General features: G+C 41.2%; 1 protein-coding gene and 1 non-coding gene across 5 annotated transcripts in view; both read left to right on the forward strand.

Moving 5' to 3' along the window:
* KAT2B (lysine acetyltransferase 2B) overlaps window positions 1–23,797 on the forward strand; it is a 104,786-nt gene that overhangs the window by 54,720 nt on the left and 26,269 nt on the right. For 3 of the 4 annotated variants that reach the window (XM_039219704.1, XM_039219706.1, XM_039219705.1), the window contains exons 6-11: window positions 5,363–5,554; window positions 10,734–10,840; window positions 14,637–14,762; window positions 17,278–17,414; window positions 20,541–20,749; window positions 21,709–21,835. In XM_039219704.1, the coding sequence (XP_039075635.1) occupies window positions 5,363–5,554; window positions 10,734–10,840; window positions 14,637–14,762; window positions 17,278–17,414; window positions 20,541–20,749; window positions 21,709–21,835 (898 nt within the window). The remainder of the gene's footprint in view (window positions 1–5,362; window positions 5,555–10,733; window positions 10,841–14,636; window positions 14,763–17,277; window positions 17,415–20,540; window positions 20,750–21,708; window positions 21,836–23,797) is intronic. The other variant, XM_039219703.1, reaches the window with a different exon arrangement.
* On the forward strand, window positions 21,421–21,527 carry LOC120222032. Its single transcript, XR_005525949.1, has one exon. It is a non-coding gene; the product is annotated as a U6 spliceosomal RNA (small nuclear RNA).

Below are 23,797 nucleotides of genomic sequence, written 5' to 3' on the forward strand. Positions count from 1 at the left end.
GATGCTTAACCAACCGAGCCACCTAGGTACCTCAAGTCAATATTTTTAAACATTATATCTTTATTTCTGTACATTCACTTCAGAATTTTACATGAACCAATAGTCCCTATATTATCTTAACTGTCATTTATAGTAAGAGTTGAGATAATAAATCCATCAAAAATATAGGGATGCCTGGCTGGCTCAGTCCAGTAGAACAGTGACTCTTTCTTGATCTTGGGTTTATGAGTTTGAGTCTCATGTTGGGTATAGAGATTACTTTATCTCTATCTATCTATCTACCTATCTATCTATCTATCTAATCTATCTTATCTATTTATCTATGTCTTAAACCCACCTGTGGACGATTGGAAAGCTAAATATTTGCCAAAGCCAGATGCCAAAAAGCATTTACCACTACTAACAGAGGAAAAAATGTTTCATCAAGAAGGAGAATTAAATGTGAAGCAGCAAGGAAGATATCTCTGTATTTTAGAAAATTGTAAAGATACTATGTAGCACTTGGGAATTAGCAGAAAATGGGTGGCACTTATGAATACTTAAGGAGTAGTAAAGTTAGAAATTGAGCTTTGAAATGAGCAGTGGGTATGAATCATAGCTCCATCCCTCCCTAATTCTGTGTGCTCTAGACCAGTCACTTCACCTCCTTGACCTTGAGTTTCTTCCTCTGCCCGAGCCTCATGAGTACTGAATGTTGTGCACAGTGTCTGGAACACAGAATGGGCAGTGGGAAGTTGCTAGTCATTATTTTCCTCCCACACATGTTGTTCTCTAAAACTCAGTCACTGCCAGTGTGGGACTCTTAAGCTGGAGCATGTACAACTGAATGAAAGTGTCATTATTTGAATACGACTATAGAAACTAACATAATAGGGAATAGAAAGATAGCAGCAGATTCCTTTCTAGCCCAGTATCTTGAGCCAACGGCTGAAGGCAGAAGAGTAGAGTCTGACAATGGTGAAAAGAAACCTGCTGAGAGTTTGGAATGAATACACCCTGATGAGTTCTGAAACCTGCTGATTTCTAGGTGAAATGTAGACCAAGAGCCTCTGTTAATAATAAATAAGGAAATGAAGGTAGACAACACTCACCTCCCCCACTTGCCCACTGTCACGCCATGTTGATGAAGAAAGGGAAGTAGAGAGAACCTGTGAAAATTTTGAGAATCAGTAACTGTTTCAGAGTAAAACCTTACTGTCATGACCACTTAGGATTTTAATAAACCACACGCCACTACAGCATAGTGTCTCGTTGATATAATCTTCTCAAAAATGGGTAATATTACAGGCTGCAGGCACCACCAGGCTTTATCTCGATGTGTAAGTGAGCCTCAGGACCTGAAATGCTGGTTCAGCATATAATTTACAGCAGTTGTAGCCATTAGAACGAAGAGGTTGAACACTTCTGGAGCTCATATGTCAGCCTGGAAATGGGGTGACAGGATTCTCTGTGGAAGACACTGGATCCAGAAAATGATTGTTTGCTGCAGAGCTAACTTGTGAAGATTTTCCAATAAAAAATTAAATGCAGACTGAAGAGTAGGACTGCTTAAATTACTTCTGTTCTGAAAAAAGGAAAAAGAAAACTTTTATATGTTGAAAATATCTGACATAGTAATGTTAACATGCTTAATATTAATAATAACAATATATTTCCCAGAAATCACTGGTTTTAGAAAAAAACTCTGAATAAATATTTTGAAGTTCCCTGAATTTCGTGATGGTACACTAATACGGTTTTATGAAAAAATAACCTGAAAATAAAGTGTTAGAGGAATGTGACTTCTTAAAATACATTTGACCAACAGAATCTGCTACTGGAAGCAGCACATATTTAGTCCTAGATTCTGAGTTGTGCACACTGTCTGAAAGGTGTTAATGGTCACCGCATATTGGGGAGATTTTTTTTTTTTTAATGTAAATTCAAGTTAGTTGACATATAGTATAGTCTTGGCTTCAGGAGTAGGGCCCAGTGATTCATCATGTGCATATAACACCCAGTGCTCATCCCATCAAGTGCCTCCTCAATGCCCACCCCCCATTTAGCCCATCCCCCCATGCACCTCCCCTCCAGTACCTCCCCTGTAGCAACCCTCAGTTCTGTGTATTTAAGAGTCTCTTACGGTTTGTCTCCCTCTCCATTTTTATCTTACTTTTCCTTCCCTTCCCTTCCCTTACGTTCATCTGTTATGTTTCTCAAATTCCACATATTGGGAGATGTTTTGTACAAATACAGAGCAAGTTTGATATAACTAAGTTGATTTTGATGAAGCAGTTTTATGTAACCATTGTTGTATGTTACTGAGTATTCATTAGGCATGTAAGTCTAGGACGGTATTTATTAGGAGGCAGGGAAAGAAAGTGGACTAGGGGATAGGAGACCCTAGCCTTTAGTTCAGGTGAACTAGGAGAGATCACGTAATTCCTACAAACCTTAGGATTTTCATTTCAGCAAGTAGGATGACATGGGCTTCTGTGCTCAAGTTCTCCAGTTCACATTTTAAAGAAAGCAAGGTGTTTGCAAAGCATCAGGATGCTGTCAAATATCTGAGAGTTATTTGAAGTGTCAGTAAATTGCATACACATGACATTCTTATAGGCGTGCAAAAATGAATGAACTATATCCCTTTCACTACTTCTTAGATGACCTGAAACCAGTCATTTAGGTAAAATCTTTCCTTACAGTTAAGTGTTTGGAGGAGTGTGTGCGCAGAGATGCACACAAATTCCTATTTCTTCTTTTCATCCCACTGTGTGCAGTGACTACGTCCTTTATTAAACCAGCACTAAAACACCGCACATTGACTCAGACTCTATCTTATCATACTGTGCACTTTACAGATTTATAAAATAATATCAATCTTGGAAGTAAAAGCAAAACAAAGCTGAAAAGCATAAACTATGGTCTATGAAATGCTTCTTAGAGTAAATGAATGGAAGCCCATTATTTGAAACATTTCACTAGACCATAACAGTCTGTGCTGCCTTCTCCTACCCTGGGAAGATTGCATGGCCTGTAAAACACTTCTTTATGACACTTGATGATTTTATGGTAATATTTATAACCTACCATTGCTGTAGCAGAAATAACATCCATTTTGAGTAGATTGTCAGACATCTGTGACCCTTCCACAGATGGAAATGCTTTTTCGATTGATTCAAAATCAGCACCTCCCATAGATACATAATGTGAGTCGCAAATGTAATTTAAAATGTTGTAGGAGTTAACATTCTAAAAACTAAATAGACACAGGATGTTAATTTCAATAGTGCTGTATTTTACCTAGTATATAAATATTATTTTGCTGTGTAATCAACATGAAAAAGTATTACTCATCTGTTGTTACCTTCTCTTGTGCTGGTTTAAAATCCACTGTGTAAGCTATGCCTGCGGCACATCTCAGTTCATTCACTCAATTTAAAATGGTTAAAGCTCAATGGAGTCCTACCAAAGCAACGAAGTTATGTTTAAGGGAAAAACATTTCACACTGTTTTCGTTTAAAAGTACATTTTAAATTGATTAAATGACATCACAGATCAAGCTCCTCGGTTGTACTGGCCACATACCAGGTGTTTGGTGCGTACATGTGGCCGTGGGGCTCCTGTGTCAGTGCAGTATCCATATAAACAGCTGTTTTAGACAATACTGGTCTTAATCCTAAATATTCAGTTTTTCAGATAGTCTTGTGATGGCCTCAGTCTCATGAAACCAAATTTTTGATTATTAAGGTCTGTAAACTTTAACTCTTAACATTTATTATGTTTTGTAATTAGTCACTTGTCAGCTGGCCTCCCTTCAGCCCTATCTATTACATCATTAAGTGGCCACAGACTAATATCCAGCAAAGACTAACCTTGAAGGTGATACAGTTCTCTGTGAGGTGCCTTAGGAAGAACAACATAAATGCCCTTCCTGGCCTTTTTTGCTACCAAGGTCACTGTTTCTGATTTGACAAGATCAACACTTAAAGAGTCCCATTTTGGAATTGTAACCATAAAAGTGACATTTGGGTATAAATTAAGACAGAAAAGCTGAGAGAAGAGTAGAATTGGTAGCAGGGTTTTAAGGTTAATTTTGAAGGAAGGCAGATGAACTGACACGAAAGTTTTCTTTCCCAACGATGAGCCACTACTACCACCACCACCACCACACACAGGGGAAGTATGAAGCAATGCAGAATAAGATAAAAAGCCAATAAACATTAGTTAATTACTATTATTCCAGTCTTTATTAAGGGCTTTAACATTCATCAGGAGCTTCACAGTACCAGTTTGGGCACATTAGAACCAGCCCTGCCTCCCACTTTAAAGGACATCAGGAGGCATCCAGAGAGGAGAGGTATTAATTTTTGGAAAGCAGGCCCTGCCCTGGAAAAAGATATTTGAATCTGCTACCAAGGAATGAAGATGTGCAATGAAGCTTCTGATCCCTGACCCCCATGGTACATTCATGTTGCTAGGTCCTGGGAGTTTGAGACCTTGCATCCGGGGAGACCATAAAGAAAGAGGGCTGATTTTGAATATACTTGCATTCTCTAGCTTCTCTTGGGTGAATGAGTTTCTACATTGTATGCCGTACATAGCCATCGTACCCCAGAACTGCGGTCAGATCTCAAGAAAGCCCCTGGTTTCTCTCTGGGCCTGGGCACATGTCCAGCTTTTGCAGTGCCACAGTGCATTTTTAAGTTTGAGACTGAGTCATTGAAAATGCACCTTAGCGACAGATGGTGGAAGCTCTTTATTTCCTGTGTTTTGACTGAGTTTTGAATAGTCTTGAAGATCTTTATCTTCCCACCAAGGCTTCGGGGGTATGTGAATGCTGTGTAGGCATTTTAAATTTTACTCAGAGCACTAGATGGTGGAATTCTGAGCTTTCAAAATGGGACTTCTTCACCTTCCCCTTCTTAAACTCTTCTTTTATTTAAATTACCATGTATGTACCAGAAACTCAAATTGCACTATGTACTTTCCATATGGTGTCTCCTGTAATGCTCATAATCAGCCAACAAAGTAGGTATTATTGCTGTCCCCATACTACAGGTAAGGAAATGGAGACTTAAGAACATAATTAAATTCCCCAAGTCATGCAGCCTGTTAAGTGGGAAAGCAAGGATTTGACCCCAGGTGTGTTTGACTGCCGGACTTACCGCACGATGGTGCAGAATGGAATGGTTGTCCTTGAACTGGACCCACCTGCTGGTATGGGGCAAGTGACTCTGATTTCCAAGTTTCATTAGCTGGCAGTGATACTGACCTAGTTCTTCTCCTGTGGTTAGTGGTGTGAGAGTCACCATACGTGGATATTTCAGACCATCTGGGATGTTGAAGGGATATTAATGGTGCTTGTCTCGTCTTGTCACAGGTGGCTGTGTTACTGCAACGTGCCCCAGTTCTGTGACAGTCTACCTCGGTATGAAACCACCCAGGTGTTTGGGAGAACACTGCTGCGCTCAGTCTTCACAGTCATGAGAAGACAACTCCTAGAACAAGCGAGGCAGGAAAAAGACAAACTGCCACTTGAGAAACGAACTCTAATCCTCACCCACTTCCCAAAGTAAGAGAGCACTCCTGCAGGTCTTTGATTCCACAGCCTGAGACTGAGAAGCACGTGCCAAAGCTTGTTATGAGTGGTGAGGTCATAGCCTCCCAGGGACCCAGGGACAAGGGAGAAGGGACCTTCTCCTTCTCCCCTCCCTTTGTGAGTCATCTTGCGAATTGCTGAGCACGTCTGCTATTGGCTGGAATATGTTGCCAGCAGTTGGCAGGCAGTCCTAGCTCCCTGAGCCCCCTCGTTCCATCTGTGGCACTGGGCCTGGGTCCTGGGATGGGGCGGTGCCAGGTCTGCTGTATTCAGCTGCCAGGAAGCTAGGCGACCATGGGGGGAGTGGTGAAAGCAGTTTCCATCGACTCAGAAGCGATGCAGGACAACTCCAGTGGCTGGTTTGTTTTTCCATCCCAGATCTCTGGCCCTTTCAAAGACCTGGTAAATCACTCCAGCCACAGTCGGCCTGCCCCCTCACTCTTTGTGAACTAGACCCCGCCAGCAGGGCTGGAAGGGAGTAGAGGCTTCTTCCTTCAGAATGATCTCTGTACCTCTCTACTCAGTTTCTTTTTCTATTTTTTATTAAAAAATTTTTAATGTTTATTTTTGAGGAGGGGGAGGGGCAGAGAGAGAGAGAGGGAGGGAGACACAGAATCTGAAGCACGCTCCAGGCTCTGTGCTGTAGGTACAGAGCCCGACATGGGGCTCAAACCCACAAACCACAAGTTCATGACCTGAGTCGAACTTGGACGCTTAACCGACTGCACCATCCAGATGCCCCTCTACTCAGTCTCTTATAGAATATACCTAACTCTTTCCTCTGCACCTTGCTTTTTCTACCTGCCACAGCTTCCAACATATAAATAATCACGTATTTTTCAAATGAAGGAAGTGTGTCAAAGGAATAGGAAGTTGCAGTGTGTGACATTGGCATTGAAAATGCATTTTCAGTGCGAAGAACCAAAAGTTCGAGCTAAAAGGCTGACTGCTCATGAGAGGGGCTGAAAGTGCAGTGGCTGGCTTGTCATGGAGCAGCGACAGCAAGACATGAGTGAGACAGCTCATTCTGGGGCGTCATTCTGCCCAGAGTGGAAGAGGTCAAAGGTATAATTTGAAAGGGCTCCCTAGGTATGATAGAGCCTGTCTTCCCCAAACCATTAAGAACTGCTGGTGCAGAGAAGAGAGTTTAAGAAAGGAGATATTATGGGGCGCCTGGGTGGCTTAGTCGGCTAAGCGTCCGACTTTCGCTTAGGTCATGATCTCGCGGTTCGTGGGTTCGAGCCCCGCGTCAGGCTCTGTGCTGACTGCCAGCTCAGAGCCTGGAGCCTGTTTCAGTCTGTGACTCCCTCTCTCTCTGACCCTCCCCTGCTCATGCTGTCTCTCTCTCTCTCCTAGAAATAAATAAAAACATTTAAAAAAAAAAAAAAAGAAAGAAAGGAGATATTATATTCTTTAACCAAAGACTGACAATACCCTGTTTTAGCAGAGAAACTAGATTTTTTTTTTTATTAAGTTACAATTATTGTATTATCCAGTTTGTTTCTCAGGAAAGATAGCTTTATTTTTTGAAAAAAAATTTTTAATGTTTCTTTTTGAAAGAGGAAGAGAGAAAGAGAAAGAGTGAGCGAGAAACAGAGCACAAGCGGGGAGGGGTGGAGAGAGAGGGAGAAACAGAATCCAAAGCAGGCTCCAGGCTCTGAGTTGTCAGCACAGAGCCTGAAGTGGGGCTCGAACTCATGAACCGTGAGATCATGACCTGAGCTGAAGTTGGATGCTCAAACGACTGAGCCACCCAGGCGCCCCAAGATAGCCTTAATTTTAAAGAATTAAAGTTAGGTCTACAACAACAAAAATGTTTTTTTGATAGAAATTGCCTGAAAATTCCTTTGCACTGTAATGCAAATCCTGAGCCGTGGGTAGAGGATGTCATGGATAATTCTTTTGTTGTTGTTTTTTTTTTAATTTTTTTTTCAATTTTTTATTTCTGAGGGAGAGAGAGACAGCGTGAGCAAGGGAGGGTCAGAGAGAGAGGGAGACACAGAATCCGAAACAGGCTCCAGGCTCTGAGCTGGCTGTCAGCACAGAGCCCAACGTGAGGCTCGAACCCACAAACCATGAGATCATAACCTGAGCTGAAGTCAGACGCTTGACCAGCTGAGCCACCCAGGCGCCCCAGTCATGGGTAATTCTGATGAGCTTTAGCAGAATGCCCAATGTTTGCACAGAAATCCTAGCATCCCGATTTTCAGTGTATTATTAAGGCAGCCGGTACCGGAGACAGGCATGCCACGAAGGCTTTGGCTTCTCCAGGGAAGAGGATTCAGCACTACCGAAGTTGGAGTTTGGTTGTTGGGCACGCTCGTATATTCAGTGGCTGCCTTTTAGCTTTCCTTAGAGATTTAAAAGCAATTTTCTTATTTCTCTATTACATTTGCCACATAAGCAGATTTTATGCTTTCAGATTATAGTTGTCGTTCTCTGTCTCCAAGCCACGGAACAAAGAGGACCCCCCACCCCACCTTTCACGGTACTTAAAGAGAAATTTTAATTACCTTACAGAGTAACAATTTTTCCCCCATCGCAAATTCATTTTGCTTCTTACAGATATTTGCTAATTATAGTGTGTTATGTTCCTTCATCCCATAGTTCTGGCATGCTTCTGCTGTGGAGTTAAAAAATCAGCGCTGCTTTTTTTTCCTTCTCTATTACTAATGGTAGGGTAAAACTACCACCCACTTCTCCTTTTAAATCCCTTGTCATTGAATATGACAACACTGGGCCCGGTCGGGATTTATCCCCACAGCCTTGGCAGCAGAATCACATATATTGAAGCTTGAGGTGCCGTGTGGGCCTTGGACACTGTCTCAGCTGAGATCTGTGACTGGCTTCACGCCACCGTGCGCGGCGGCTGTGAATTTCACGGCACGCGCGGGGCCTCCGTCCTTGTCCTCCTCATCATATGTGCGCCCTTTCTTCCACTTGGCTTTACCTCGTACCTGTCCTCCCATCCACCTACTTACAGGATTGTGTACAAACGGTTTAGTATCTGTATTTCATCTTACAAGTGATAAATGCACGTGCTGCTGAAAATTTGGTTACGAGAGAACAAAGAAGCAAAAGACACCCCCGTAGCCCTACCTCCCTGAGCTACTTTCAGTGTTTTTAGATATTTCTCTATTTCTCCATGTAGTGTGTTCTTTTATTCTACATACAGTTTTGTATGGTGTGCGTATGTATATGTGTAGAGAACACTTTCTCGTGCCGTTGCACAAGGCTGTTCTTTATTGTAATGAAATAACTGTATTTTGTATATACATGTAACACACATACGTGCATATAAAATTATTTTTCCTAAATTATCAACGGCATCATTCCTGCCTCATACACCCTCTTTCTCATCAGCAAGATCAGAATGTGATCCCAGTAAGAATCTCACCTCCTGTTCTGTCAGCCTTTCTGTAATTGGCAAGAAACGCACTAAAATGTTTTAAAATGGAAGATAATGGTGGCTTGCTTAGGAAGTAGAAGTGACTCATGCAGTTTCTAGAAACCATGAATTAAACTATCGAGTGCAGGCAGGTATTCATTCAAATGGTACCTTGTTTTCAAATCTTAGATTTAACCTGAGCAGCAAGTAAGAAGACCCCTTAGGACCTTTCCCCATCCATTTTCACTTCTGCAAAATAAGCCTCTCCCATTCCTGAAATCGTTTAAAACCTTGCAGTCATTGAGAAACGAGAATAGTGGTACTTTTAGTGATAAGTGATGATGATGATGATGATGATAATATAGATCCTTGATCAGTTATCCAAAACTCTGATACTAATGTTTCACAATTCAAAGTATAATACTTTGTAAAGGTAATTTATATCACATATATTGTCGGGGTACCTGGGTGGCTCAGTTGGTTAAGTGTCCAACTTTAGCTCAGGTCATGTTCTCATAGTTCATAAGTTAGAGCCTCCCATCAGGCCCCTCTACTTCTCCCCCCCTCAAAAATAAATGAACATTAAAAAAAAAAAAATAACACATATATCACGTCTCTAGGGATGGGGGTAGTCCCCCTAAATCAAGTCCACTTATAATTTTAAAAACTATAAATAGTTTTACGTTTGTTCAGGTCAGATAGTTGCCAAATGGCTTATGGAAGATCTTTTTTTTTTTTTTTTTAAGTTTTTAATATTAGTTTATTTTAAAGAAAGATAGAGACAGAATGTGAGCATGGGTGGGACAGAGAGAGAGGGAGACACAGAATCTGAAGCAGGCTCCAGGCTCTGAGCTGTCAGCACAGAGCCCAACATGGGGCTCAAACTCATGAACTGCAAGATCACAACCTGAACCAAAGTTGGATGCTTAATTGACTGAGCCACCTAGGCTCCCTGGTTCTGTTTAAACATTTTTTTTAAATTTATTATTTCTTTTTATTAAGTAATCTCTATACCTAACTTGGGGCTTGAACTTGCAACCCCTGGCCTAAGAATCACATGCTCTACTGACTGAGCCAACAAGGTGCCCCCCAATCTTTGGTTCTAATCCTAGTCCTGTAATTTACTAGTTGTGGAACTTTGTACCAGTTATTTAATCTCTTTGCTTTAACTTTTTCTTCTGTAAAATGACTATAATAATGGATTCCACTTCATAGGTTTGTTAGGAAGAGCACCTGAGTTAATAATACATCAACCACTTAGAACAATGTCTGTCATGTAGTAAGAGTTATGTATGTGTGTGATAAAAATGAAATACGTAACTCACTGGGTTGGTGTGAGGATTCAGTAAGAAGTTCATAGAACAGTGTAGGCACATGGCAAGCATTTGATAAATATTAGCTTTTGTGATGGATAATAATAGCAGTAGTGACAGCTACATGGATGGTGGAAATCGTGCTCTGAGGCTTACTGAGGAACACTGAGTGGAATAGATCCCTACCGATATAATGCTCTGTGCAGTCTGTGTTATGTCAATCTGTGCAGAATCAAAAAAGAATAAATTTGTCAAAATGCATTTCTTTATTTGACTATACCAGGGCCACCCACAGATCATCATTTGAGTCATAATTCACGAGCATATTTCTGAGTTGAAGGTGAGAGACGGATGTTGGGGTGCTTGCCATAGATGGTTAGGGTTGTCATCCTTCTAGTAATATATTAGTAATATATTTTGATCTTACTATTGCTTTGACTCCTGTGTCTAGGTTTCTGTCCATGTTAGAAGAAGAAGTTTATAGTCAAAACTCTCCTATCTGGGATCAGGATTTTCTCTCCGCCTCTTCCAGAACCAGCCAGCTAGGAATCCAAACAGGTAAATTTCTTTTCACATAAATCAGAGAACAACCAGAAAGTGTTAGCCACAGCTCACTCTGCATTTATTTGTGCTTTTTGTCAAAAAAATTGAAGAACAGAGCCAGCCAAAAAGTTAACACTTCGGCAAATCTTGCATCTGCATCTCTGTTAATAAGGAGAGCAGGTGCAAAGCAGTTAAAATAACCCCTCCTTGTGCTATTTAGTTTGCTTAGCTTGCACATTAGGAGGTGGATAATGCCATACAGCTCAGCTCTGTGGTCAAATGCTGGCTTCTTTTTAAAGACAAAGTCTTGGTCAATGGCCAGAGATGCCCAGGAATCAAGCCTTGGTCTGGTTTCGGAGTCTGTGATGTCTGTTCGTGCATCAAGTTCCTATCATGGATAAAGGTGATATCCATGAGAACAATCTTGAGTCTCAGGTCATGAAGTACTTCCTGGTGGGGCCAGAGCATTCTTGCCATTGCCTTGGGTGACAGCAGCTAGTATTTTGTGATGAAAGAAGGCATGTGACTTCTAGAATCACACTGATCCCAGAGAGAGGCTCTGAACTGCCTTTGACACTAGGAAGACTTGGAGAAGTTTGGCAAGAGATGCCAAAACAGTTATTCCTATGGGGCCATGGGGAAAGTGCAGAATTTCATAGAGTTTTTAGTACATCTAGCTCAGTGTGGAATAGTTTTGCCTCTAGCAAAACAACAACAACAACAACAACAACTTGCAAATGGTAAAAGTCACCTTCTTTAGTGTAGGGTTCTGTGAATTTTGACAAACACATGCAGTTAAATAACTACCAGTACCATCAAGATACAGAATAGTTGCTTCACCCCAGAAAATTCCCTTGCAACCCTCTGTAGTTCGTTCACTGCCCTACCCCCGGCCTTGACAACCACTGATTTGTTTTTTGTTCCTGGAGTTTGCCTTTTCTAGAATGTCATAGGAATGGAATCATATGGTACACCATTTTCTGAGTCTGACTTCTTTCGCTCAGCATAATGCATTTGAGAAGGTGATTAATAATTTTTTTCTCATCTAGAGCCCAAGTTTGGATGTAAATATAATTCAGTCCCTACAAAGCAGAGTACTTAGGGAATGAGGTGTTTTGGTTTGGATCAAATCCTTTTTGTTTGAATTCTTGTTTTTTGAGACCCGGGTTTTGAGCATTTACTGGACATATTCTCTGTGGTGACCGGGCATATCCTCTGTATTGCTCTCTCTGTCCCTGTGCTGTTCACTTTTTCTTTATCTCATCCGGTTTTCAAATAACATCTCTCCCACAAACCCTTTCCTTGTTCCTCCCATGCCTTCCAGCAAGGACTGGATCTCTTTTCTTCCAAACTTTCACAGAACCTTGAATATATCTTATCTTTCGTTCTCTAGCTTGGCTGCACTGTGGCCTTACTTGTGATTTAAAATAATATTGATTTCTGAGGCTTCTCCCGAGAGAGTTATATAATCGGTCTAGCCTGGACACTGAGACTTTTAAAAGCTCCCCAGGTGGTTCTGATGTGCAGCCGTATTTGAGAACTGCTGTGTGTCACAGCACTTACCTCGTGCTATCCTAACCCCATTTTTTCCTGTAAGTCTTCTGTCTCCAGTGAGTGTGACTTCTGGGTGGTCAGACACTGTTTTGCCACAATAATAATAACAGACTTCCATTAAGTACTTGCCTATGAAGTCTGCGTCATCATGAAGCCTTAGCACAAACCCTGAGAAGTTGGTGTTAGTTTCCACTTTATATAGATGAGATAGAAGCCCAGAGAGGAGCACCAAGTTGCCCACAATCGGAGCCCCTAAGTGTTGGAATTGGGTTTCATGCCCTGTCTGTAGAATTCCTTAACTACTACACTATATGAAGAGCCAGACCTCGAGCCGTGCTTTCTAGCATGTGCTGCAAATGTGCTGGCAGGTAGATGCTTGTGGGAGAAATGAGTACAGAGCTCAGTTTCCTCTTCCAGGCAGGAGGGAAGCAAAACAATTCAGCAGGGTCAACTAGTTCTTTGCCGGAGGGTCTTCCGGAGAGGATTCCTCTCTTTGTGAAAACTCCCCTTGATCCTTGCCCTCTCAGAATGCCTCGCTGGTCTGTTCAGCTTCCAGCACGTTTTATGTGTTAGCACAGGATGGAGAAGGCAGAGGTTGCCTCTGACTCTCTGGGAATCCCACATTTATTTCTGTGGCTAAAGTTGTACCCCATTTGAGCTGTATTGTCGTCTTTAGTATTACCCAAAGCTGTCATAGGCAGGCTGCTTTCTCCTGTTTTACTGTAATTGCAGTGTGTTCTCTGGGGGGAAAGAAGAGTGTAATCATCTACTTAATTGGCATGTCTGCACATCTATGCAGCTGTGATAAATGACATTCGTAATGATGGCTCTGAAGTTTTGCAAGATAGATGTCTTCAGAATAACCAGAACTTCGCCTTTGTGTGGAATCACTCCACTTTACTTTGAGATTCATAAGGCCTGTTTTCTGGAAGGAAAGCCGTAGAGCCTGGCACTTTGGTATATTCTGACTGCTATGGATTTGTGTCTCTCTTGCTCTGTTAACTTAGTCCATCACTTTCTTGGCTGTTCAGAACGTCCTCTGGGGACTGAACTGTGGCTGCGTTGAAACTTAGTTGAGTGTTCTCTCTGGGCGGTACTGCCATACTCTGTCCTGTATGTGACCAGTGCCACTGAAAATGTCTGTATCCATCATCTGCTGTCCCCACACTACCTACAAATCAGCAGCACACTGGCAAAGCAAAGCAATATCCTGTTTCTGACATCACTTCGATAAAACAATATAAAACAGAAGTTTTTAAATTGTAAATATTCTCAAACTTACAGAAAAGTTACAACAGCAGGACAAAGAAATCTTGTATATTGTATATTCTTTGCCCAGATTCACCACTTGTTGACATTCTGCCATACTTGGTTTAATCATCCTCCCCTCTTTTTTTCTCTAAACGACTTGAAAGTTGCAAACCTCTCACCCCTGTTTACAGAGCTCAGTGAGTATCTCCCAAGAACAACGACATTCTCTTACTTAACAGCAGTACAGTTATCAAAGTAAGGAATTTAAGCTTGATGCAATATTATTATCTAACCTATAGGCTATTTTCCATTTTTTTGCCTCTTATCACAATCCTGTGGTTTATAGCAATTTTTGTCTGACATCAGAAGGCACATGACGTTGACCTCCCTCAGTATTATTGGTATAAGCTTGATCGCTTGGTTACCATAGTGTTTACATGCTCTCTCCACTGTAGTGCTACCATTTTTCCTTTTGCAATAAAAAAGTATTTTTGTGGAGATAAGCTTTGAAACTAGCCTGTCTTCATCAGAACTGTATTCCCAAGGTTTAGCCTGTCTTCCCTGAATCAGTTATTATATGCTGGCCGTTAAATGTTTTTCCCCCCTGATGTCCATGATTCCTTCCTTTTTGTTTATTGGTATTCCCCTATAAGGAAGACCTTTCCCTTCTCCCCACTTACTTATTTATTTAATTATTCATTTATTATTATCATGTTCACCTTGGCCCCATGGCTCTCATTTTGTTTTATTTTAATTCATTCATTCATTTTTAAAAGATTTTATTTTTAAGTAATCTCTGCACCCAACGTGGGGCTTGAACTTATGACCCCAAGATCAAGAGTCACATGCTCCATCGACTGAGCCAGCCAGGTGCCCCTCCATGGCTTTTATTTTAAAGATGCTTTGGTTGTGGTGTTGGGCAGGAACGGGATGGTTGCATGTGCACGTGGTTCCTTATTGCTTAAGAAAGGAGTCACCTAATACCTGTTTTTCTTTTTGGGGCCAGTTATCAGTCCACCTCCTGTAGCTGGGACCATTTCATATAATTCAAACTCATCTTCCCTTGAGCAACCTAATGGAGGGAGCACCAGTCCTTCCTGCAAAGGCTCTTCTGGGCTTGAGGCAAACCCAGGTAAGCTTGTAAGGGGGCATAAGAGAGGACTATGATTGCCATAAAAGTCCTATTACCTCAGGAGTGCCAAAGGTAGATTTAGATGAACTACAGATTGTGTATGTCCGTGATTTTAATGGCTGGAAATCACTTTGAACTGTATTGGTTAGTTACAAAATGCAACCCAAATGCAGAATATTAAACAACAAAGCAACCCAAAATGTGGAGCCTTAAAGCATAATCATGTATTATCATAGCTCACTTATTCTCTGTGTTTCCTGTAAGGTTGTTGATCTCTGCCAACCTCATTCAGTCAGTCTTTGCTAGGCTTGCTCATGAGCCTACCTATTGACTGGGGACTCTGTTCTGGGCTAGAACACTTAAGCAGGAGCATCTCTGTTCCATATATTTCTCGTCCTCCTCCTGGGAACACTGGGCTGCTTTTCTTTTTCTTGGAGCAGAATATGTCCTTCTGACAATGGCAGAAATGCCAGAGAGTAAGTGGAAATACAGTTTCTAGAAGCCTAGACTCAGAACTGGTATACCATCACTCCTGCCTTATTTTGTCAACTAAAGCCATGGTCGAACTCAGATTCAAGGGGTGGAGAGAATGTACTCTACTTCTTTTGTAGGAAGAACCACAAAGTTACATGGCAGAGTGTGGATACCAGGAGGGTAAAGAATTCGGCTGCTAGTGTAATCTGCCATGTGGGCAAAACCATCTGTTAACCCTAAAGGCATTTCATAGTAACAGAATGTTTTGAAGGTTACACTTCTGTCCACGGGCTTAACACCAAACAAATTTTGGATATGACCAAAGCTTGACAATAAAGAAGTGTCAGACCAGACGGAAAGAGAATTGTAAATGCAACACTGCATATTTATCACGTGTGCCGCCATTTACTTTTTCTCACTTCCAAGGGAGATATCACTCATCAATCCAGAAACTCTTTGCCATTGAGCTTGGATGTAGCCTCGGACCTTTCTTACCATGAAGCTAATAGCAGTTTATCAAGTTTGGGGCATATTATGATAAGCCCTCAGTTACAAAGTAAATAGTTCATAGCATTACTTTTTGGAATGGAAAAATCATGGAGTTTGAAGGCTTGTTGGTCAAATGACTGAAAATATTCTCACTCACAACTAAAAAAGAGTTATGAAAACAATAAAAGCCATTTAATAAGTAACATAATGTTTATGGAAGCATCTCATATAGACAAGATACTTTACACTGTTCTGCTCTTTTAACTAAATATGACAAGAGTGTTGTATTGAAACATGCTGGGATTCACAAGTGAGGAATAATTAGATTTGAACATCTAAGCAAATTTTAAATTTAATTATAAAAATAAATTTATGACATTTTATGACAGGGAAAAATATAAAAGGAAAAACCAAGCATGAAAGTAGTAAGGACAAAAAGCCACTAAGTAATCTAAGGAGAAAAGTGGGGAAAAGTTCTTTTTGCCTTTGCCTGGCCTTTCCCAGCATGTGACATGTTGAGAATGGCCTACTCACTTTGTGAGGTATCATTTTATGGCAAAAAGGCATTGTGAGAGATGAAGGGGGATTTATTTATTTAAAGTTTATTTATTTTGAAAGAAACAGAGACAGCACAAGTTGGGGAGGGCCAGAGAGAGAGGGAGAGAGAGAATTCCCAACAGGCTCCACACTGTCAGCACAAGAGCCTGACATAGGGCTTGAACTCATGAAACCAGGAGATCATGATCTCAGCCAGAACCAAGAGTTGGAACCTTAACTGACTGAGCCACCTGAGTACCCCAAAACGGTTATTTTATAATGAAAAAATTAAATTCATTAGCAAAATACACATTTCATTAGTATGGTTCAAATATATATAGTCGTCTATCACGTATCTATACATCTGTACACTTGCACACATCACTGGTGAAAATTTACAGAACTGGAAAGAGAAACAACCTAATCAATCAATAGTTGAAGGCTTGAAGCAACATCTCTGAGTAATTCATCGTTCACACAAAGCTATCAACAGATACAGAAGTCCTAAAAACATAATCAGTAAGTTTAATCTAATGGATATACAGAGATCATTACTCCTAAAAGTTATAAAATACACACTACTTTCAAGAAGACAGTACACATTTACAATTAATTGGTCATATTTTATGTTCTAAAGTAAGTTTCAGAAATTTTTGATGTTTTGTTATATGGACCATGTACTTTGACCACAAAGGGACTAAATTTAGAGATTAATAACCAGTGGTAACTAAAATTACCCCTTGTGTTTGCAAATGAACACACAACTCATATAGCAAGTTAAAAAATTACCACAGAAAATAGAAAATATTCCAAATGTATCTGTGATTGGCGATTATTGTGACCTCCTCCTCCATTCTCCTTCCCATCCTCCACAGGCACCCTTTCCCTGGGTAAATGGAGAGTTGACTTCCAGGCCCATCAATGTTAATAGAAAATTACTTGGATTAGTTGGCATGTATATCTGCTTTGTATTTAAGATCACCCATTGTTTGCCCTTTTCTTTTGATCATCACAGGAGAAAAGAGGAAAATGAATGACTCTCATGCCTTGGAAGAGGCCAAGAAACCCCGAGTAATGGGGGATATTCCAATGGAATTAATTGACGAGGTCATGTCTACCATCACAGACCCTGCAGCAATGCTTGGACCAGAGGTCAGCAGGGTAAACCAGAGCAGACAGCTAGTAGACCCTTTCTGTCTCCAACTGTTGGAAATGGGGGTGGGATCACTGAGAGATACCATGTTATGCTACTCTGGTTTACATTTAACCAGGTGGTGAAGGTATGGAGGGCAAGAAAAGCTGGTGAAGAGGTGATTCCCCTTGATGAATATCACACTAGAGAAATATGCTAATTATCTCACAACTGAAGGCATTCTCACCTCCTTCTGCTCTTTAACTTGAAAAATTTAAATCCTGACCAATGTTATATAAAAATTTCATGATGGAGATTCATAGTGTTTTAAATTTAGTTGGCTTTTTTTTTAAGTTTATTTATTTATTTTGAGAGACAGAGAGAGCAAGCATGAGAGAGGAGGGGCAGAGAAAGAATCCCAAGCAGGCTCTGCACTGTCAGTGCAGGGTCTAATGCAGGTCTCAAACCCACAAATTATGAGATCATGACCTGAGCCAAAATCAAGAGTCAGGCACTTAACCAAGCGAGCCACCCAGGTGCCCCATAGTTTCTTTATTTAGATTCACCAGTTGTTAAGATGCCACATTTGCATTCCCTGTGTCTCCTGTGAACCATTTGGATCCATTTCAGAATTAAATACAGATGTCACAACATTTCACTCCTATTTTTACCTGTATTTCTTCTTTTATATTACCACACTGTAGTTACCACTCTCAGAAAATTGAGCTAGGTCACAATAATTTTTAATATATGGATTGGCAAACTACAGCCTACAGGCCAAATCTAGCCGACTGGCTGTTTTTGTAAATAAAGTATAATTTCAACATGTTGTCTATGTCTGCCTTGTACTACAAGGGCAGATTTGAATAATTAAGACAGTTGGTGTAGGACCTACAAAGCCTAAACTTGTTATCTGGCCCCTTTATAAGAAAGTCTGACCCTTGGCCTAATGTATAGAGAGCGCACATCTGAATTCCCCATATAACCATGTTATATCCTTCATAACATTTGTTACTGCTCTTCAAGGATCAGCCAGAGATCCTGAATTGCATTTAGTTCTTTCTCTTCAACTCTTCACTCTCCTTTAATCTAGAATAGTTCCCCAGGCCTTTTTTCTTCTCCTTCCCTCCCCTCTCCTCCCCTCCCCTCTCCTCCCCTCCCCTCCCCTCTCCTCCCCTCCCTTCCCCCCCTCCTCTCCCCTCCCCCCCTTCTTTAAATGGTAGTGCCATTGCTGAAGAATCCTCCTCCCTAGTTTTGCATAATGACCTCCTTTTGATTTGTCTATTTATTTATAATTGGATTCAAGTAAAGCATTTTTGGTAAAAGTCCTGCTATTATCTCAGTGCAATGCATCCAAGGGCAGGATGGTTTAAAACATTTCTGACAGCTTCCAGAAAATGAAGAGATGGCTTGGAGATGATCTGATAAAATATCTTGAAATTTTTTTTAGTGTTCCTCTGCTCCATCAATTTTTAATTTGTCATGTTTTCTTAGGTATTTATTTGATGGTATTGGGGATAATTCAGAGAACTGTTTTAAGAGAAAGATCCCATTGTAAGACTATTGTTCTCATTTCTTGTTAGATATTTCCAGGCCTGGGAATCTAAGACTGTAGTACCTTTTCTGTACTTGGCTTTCATGGAGTTAGTACCTTTGCAGATTAGTTTAGCTCAGTTTATTTCAGCTGTGAAGTGTGGATGTTATCACACATTTCAAGATTTGTTGGGTGGATTTGATATTGTACTGGAGTTGGCTTGTACAGGCATGCACAAGGCAGTTGTTAAATTTTCAGGAATTTTGTGAGCTTGTTGTTAAATATGATGGTAGCTTGAAATTGACCACGGTGGAACCTGGTCCCCTGGGCAGCCAGCTGTGGACCAGTGGGATGAGCAAGTGCTACCATCTGGGGCTTTCCTTCCCTGGAAACTCTTTGTTGAACATTTACCTGCACACCCCTTGGGTGGATTAAATAGGATGTGGACTGTGAAGTGCCGGCACAGGATCGTGCCGCCAGCTGTGGTTGAGAGTGGGTCAACAGATACCCTCTGGAAAGAAAACTATCTTCCAAAAAGAGGCACTAACGCTGTAAATGTGACTGCCACTATTGGGACTGTAATGACAATTTTGGGGAATCTGTCATCCTGAGGGTCCTACAGAGTTCAGCCGGATGGGATTCCTTCAGACCAAAGGTTAGCACGCATGCCAAATCTCTTCTGCTCTCCCTTTGCTTTTAAATAATGCTTTATTGGGGGCGCCTGGGTGACTCAGTCAGGTAAGCGTCCGACTTCAGCTCAGGTCATGATCTCACAGTTCATGGGTTCGAGCCCCGCGTCGGGCTCTGTGCTGACAGCTCAGAGCCTGGAGCCTGCTTTGGATTCTGTGTCTCCCTCTCTCTCTGACCCTCCCTTGCTCACACTGTCTGTCTCTCTCTCAGAAATAAATAAAACAATAAAAAAAAAATAAAATGGTTAATTGTGTGCAATGTGAATTTCACCTTAACGAGAGAAAAGTCACCTTGAAAATGGAGAGAAGCTGCTGTATTCTGAGAGGCTCCTGGTGGGGATGACCTGCGGGGTCGGATGCAGCTTCCGGCCAATAAACACCTCACCCCAGAAGCTGCCAGGAAGAGGCNCCCCGCGTCGGGCTCTGTGCTGACAGCTCAGAGCCTGGAGCCTGCTTTGGATTCTGTGTCTCCCTCTCTCTCTGACCCTCCCCTGCTCACACTGCTTCTCTTTCTCTCTCTCTCAGAAAAAAAAATAAAATGTTAAAAAAATAAATAAACAATGCTTTATTGGAACACTACTACATACATTCATCTGTGTATGTCTGTGTCTGCTTTCACATATCAGTAGTGTTGACTATTTGCCACAGAGAGCTCCTGTTTACTATCTGGCCTTTTGCAGGAAGGTTTGATGACTCCTAATCTACAATAAATATCCATGTACATACACAACACATTATCCAATCTCTCAAAATGTTTTGTCTCCCTTTTCTGTTTGTTTTTGTATTTCGTGTGTGTTGTTTGGGTCCCTGAAAATTCACAAATGAACATCTTATTAGAACAAATAAGAGAGACATTGAGAGATCCCATCCCCATTGTCTTAGGAGACGAGCTCTGCATAATTTCTCTTGTCTCCGCGTTGCAGACCAATTTACTGTCAGCACACTCAGCCAGGGACGAGGCAGCGAGGCTGGAGGAGCGCAGGGGTGTGATTGAATTTCACGTGGTCGGAAATTCCCTGAACCAGAAACCCAACAAGAAGATTCTGATGTGGCTAGTCGGTCTCCAGAACGTGTTCTCCCACCAGCTGCCCCGGATGCCAAAAGAATACATCACACGGCTTGTCTTTGACCCGTAAGTGGTGCTCGAGTGCCTGGCTCTTCTTTCTTTCTTATTTCCTTTTTAAATGAAGGAGGAACCACTCAGATTGTAGAAGTCAGCCAGAACCAGCCACCGAATCCTGCTGCCTCTTGTCATGCTGGGGGAATGCAGAGCGCCATCTAGATAAGTGCCATGCCTAAAAGCAGTAAGAGTAATTGTTCAACAATTCACACATTTTTTTGTTAATAATAACGAAGCTTTATACTTTTGAGTTGCTGGTGACTGTCTTGTGCTTCATTCGTTACAGCAGAGAAATATAAATACCAAGAAGATGTCCCACTTTTTCCATAGCCAGAACATTCTTGATTTTGGTATCTTAACTAGGTACCACCATTGCTTGGTCGTAACTATGGGAAAATTACTGGGATATTAGACAGGTACATTTGAAAATCCATTGCTTTAAGTAAAACCCCAACAACAGAAAACCTAAAGGTCTCTAATTGAATATATTTTAACATAGATAGCCCAACAGCCTATGTGGACTGTGACCTCTGCATGTGACCATTCAGTGTGACCTTTTAGAAGTTCTGAAAAAATTCTACAATGCAGGTTTTGACAAATAGTACATGCGGATTTTGTATTCTCTTTCATAATGTTTCTGTAATATTTTTGAGTAACTAAAAAGTCCACATTAAGAATGTTCTGTGCTCGCTTCAGCTGCTCATATACTAAAAGTGGAATGATAGAGAGAAGATTAGCATGGTCCCTGAGCAAGGACGACATGCAAATTCTTGAAACGTTCTGCATTAAAATAAATAAATAAATAAAAGTAAAAGAATGTTCCGCCAAGACAGTGGTTAGATAAAGGAGGCTTCCACAGAAATTCCAGGAAAACACTCTCCTCCTTTCCTGGTTGGTTAATAAGGAACACCCCAAAAAGTATTTTTATATAACCAAAATAGGTAAAATTTGACATAATCTTATTCTTTCAGGAAACACAAAACTCTTGCCCTAATTAAAGATGGCCGTGTTATTGGTGGTATCTGTTTCCGTATGTTCCCATCCCAAGGATTCACAGAGATTGTTTTCTGTGCTGTAACCTCAAATGAACAAGTCAAGGTAAGGGTAACCTAAGGTGCTAGAAGAAAAACAGAATGTGGTGCTTCTCACTGAAGTTGTGGAGCTCGAGAAGGTCTATCTCTGTGTACCGTGTCCACAGAAAGTCTAAAGTAGAGTTCAGGACTTTATGAGAAGACTTTTCTGGCTGTAAGTGTCTGTGTATGTGTGTGAAAGGAGTAAATGGTTCCATATCCCAGTAGGTCAGCCTCTCCCACTGCTTTGTTGGACCTGGGGCAAGGAACAAGGTCGCCACACAGCCCTAAGTGCAACTGAAGTTTAGTCTATAGCAAGTGAAGGGAGGTTTGAAAAGAAATCTCACTGTTCATTGTTAATTTCCACATGCACAGGCACACACGCACACAGTTGGTAATGCTGGACCACCAGAAAGGATATGGTGCGCACTACATGACTTAGGTGGCTTACACTCAAGGAAGATGTCTTATGACTTTGTCTCTAAAGCTAGTTAAGGGCTAAAGAAATTATATAAGTGAAGTCATGAAAAATTTGAAGAAATTTATGTTTTAGAAGTAATCATGCAGCGTTTGGAGAGTGTGTGTGTGTGTGTGTGTGTGTGTGTGTGTGAGAGAGAGAGAGAGAGAGAGAGAGAGAGCGATTGAGAGGCTCTATGCTGTCAGCAGAGAGCCCGATGCAGGGCTCCGTCTCACAAATCATGAGATCATGACCTGAGCCAAAATCAAGAGTGAGATGCTCAACTGACAAGGCCACCCAGGTGCCCCGGCAACATTTATTTTATTTTATTTTTTTATTTTATTTCATTATTTTTAAGTACTTATCTATTATTTATTCTGAGAGAGAGAGCGCACATGCAAGCATAAGAGGGGCAGAGAGAGAGGAGAGAAAGAATTCCGAGCTGACATTGCAGAGCCTGAGCGGCAAAATTAGTTTTAAAAACATATTTGATTTTATCCACCACCCATGGTGGTAGCACTGTAACAGCAGGTACTCAGTGTCACAGAGAGTTACTAATGAGACGTTTTATGTTCTTTGTTTTGTAGTCAGCCTCTGGGACGTAGGTGTATTTTACACGTAGGGCACACCTCCATTTGGACTAGCCGCATTTCAGGTGCTCACCGGGCACATGTGGCCTGTGGCTCCTGTATCAGGTCTAGGGACACTGTTGCCTCCTCTAGCTGCAAAGAAGCAATGCCGATTGTAAAAACCAACAGTAAGTCACCGGAAGGAATCCTTCTCTGACTGAGGACTACAGCCAGTGCTGTAGATGAGAACTTTGGTTTTCATCAGCAGCTTTACTCCGGTCACAGTGCCCATGATAGTTGCTGTGATTTCTTCTCACAGAGCACAAATGGGGCCTTTTGTCTTTGACTCATAGTACTAAGCAGCACAGGATAAACAAAATTCATCATTCATCCTCTGTCATTCTGACGGGGGAAGGTGAGAGCCCAGATTTGCTGGAAACTGCTGTCTGGCTCTTTTTCAAGGAATTCTGACGGCGTGTCTTTAGATGGTGCTGTTGCTGTACGGATCACTTTTTTAGTTTCCCCTTGCCAGAGTGAAAAGCAATTTCAAGTATCCAGAGTTTAGAAACGTACTTAAAAGCAAGATTTGTTTGGCTTTTCCTAGGGAGAGGGAACTGGCAAACATGTCCTTGGTTCATAATTTCAGAAAAAATTGCAAAGTTTTTGTTTTCAGAGAAAGCTTACACCCAGCACCTTGTTTGGAGAGGTTGATTGAGGTTGACCTGGATACTTTTAGGGAGACCAGAGGAAAACTAAAGGCATTTAATGTGAATCGGATGCTTTGTCTTACTACTTCCCAGAAGGGCAGTTTATTTTTTTCCCAAACCATGTAATTTTCTAAAGACTTGCAGGAAGGTGGCCAAATATTACAAATCTAGTAGGAGGAAATAGAAAAAGCCACTTTTTATAAATGGCTTGAAACTGTAGTTCTAGAAAATGAAGATTAACTGAATGGGTAAGTTTG

The sequence above is a fragment of the Hyaena hyaena genome, unplaced genomic scaffold (assembly GCF_003009895.1).
Source record: "Hyaena hyaena isolate Hyena2069 unplaced genomic scaffold, ASM300989v1 scaffold_839, whole genome shotgun sequence".
NCBI lineage: Eukaryota > Metazoa > Chordata > Mammalia > Carnivora > Hyaenidae > Hyaena > Hyaena hyaena.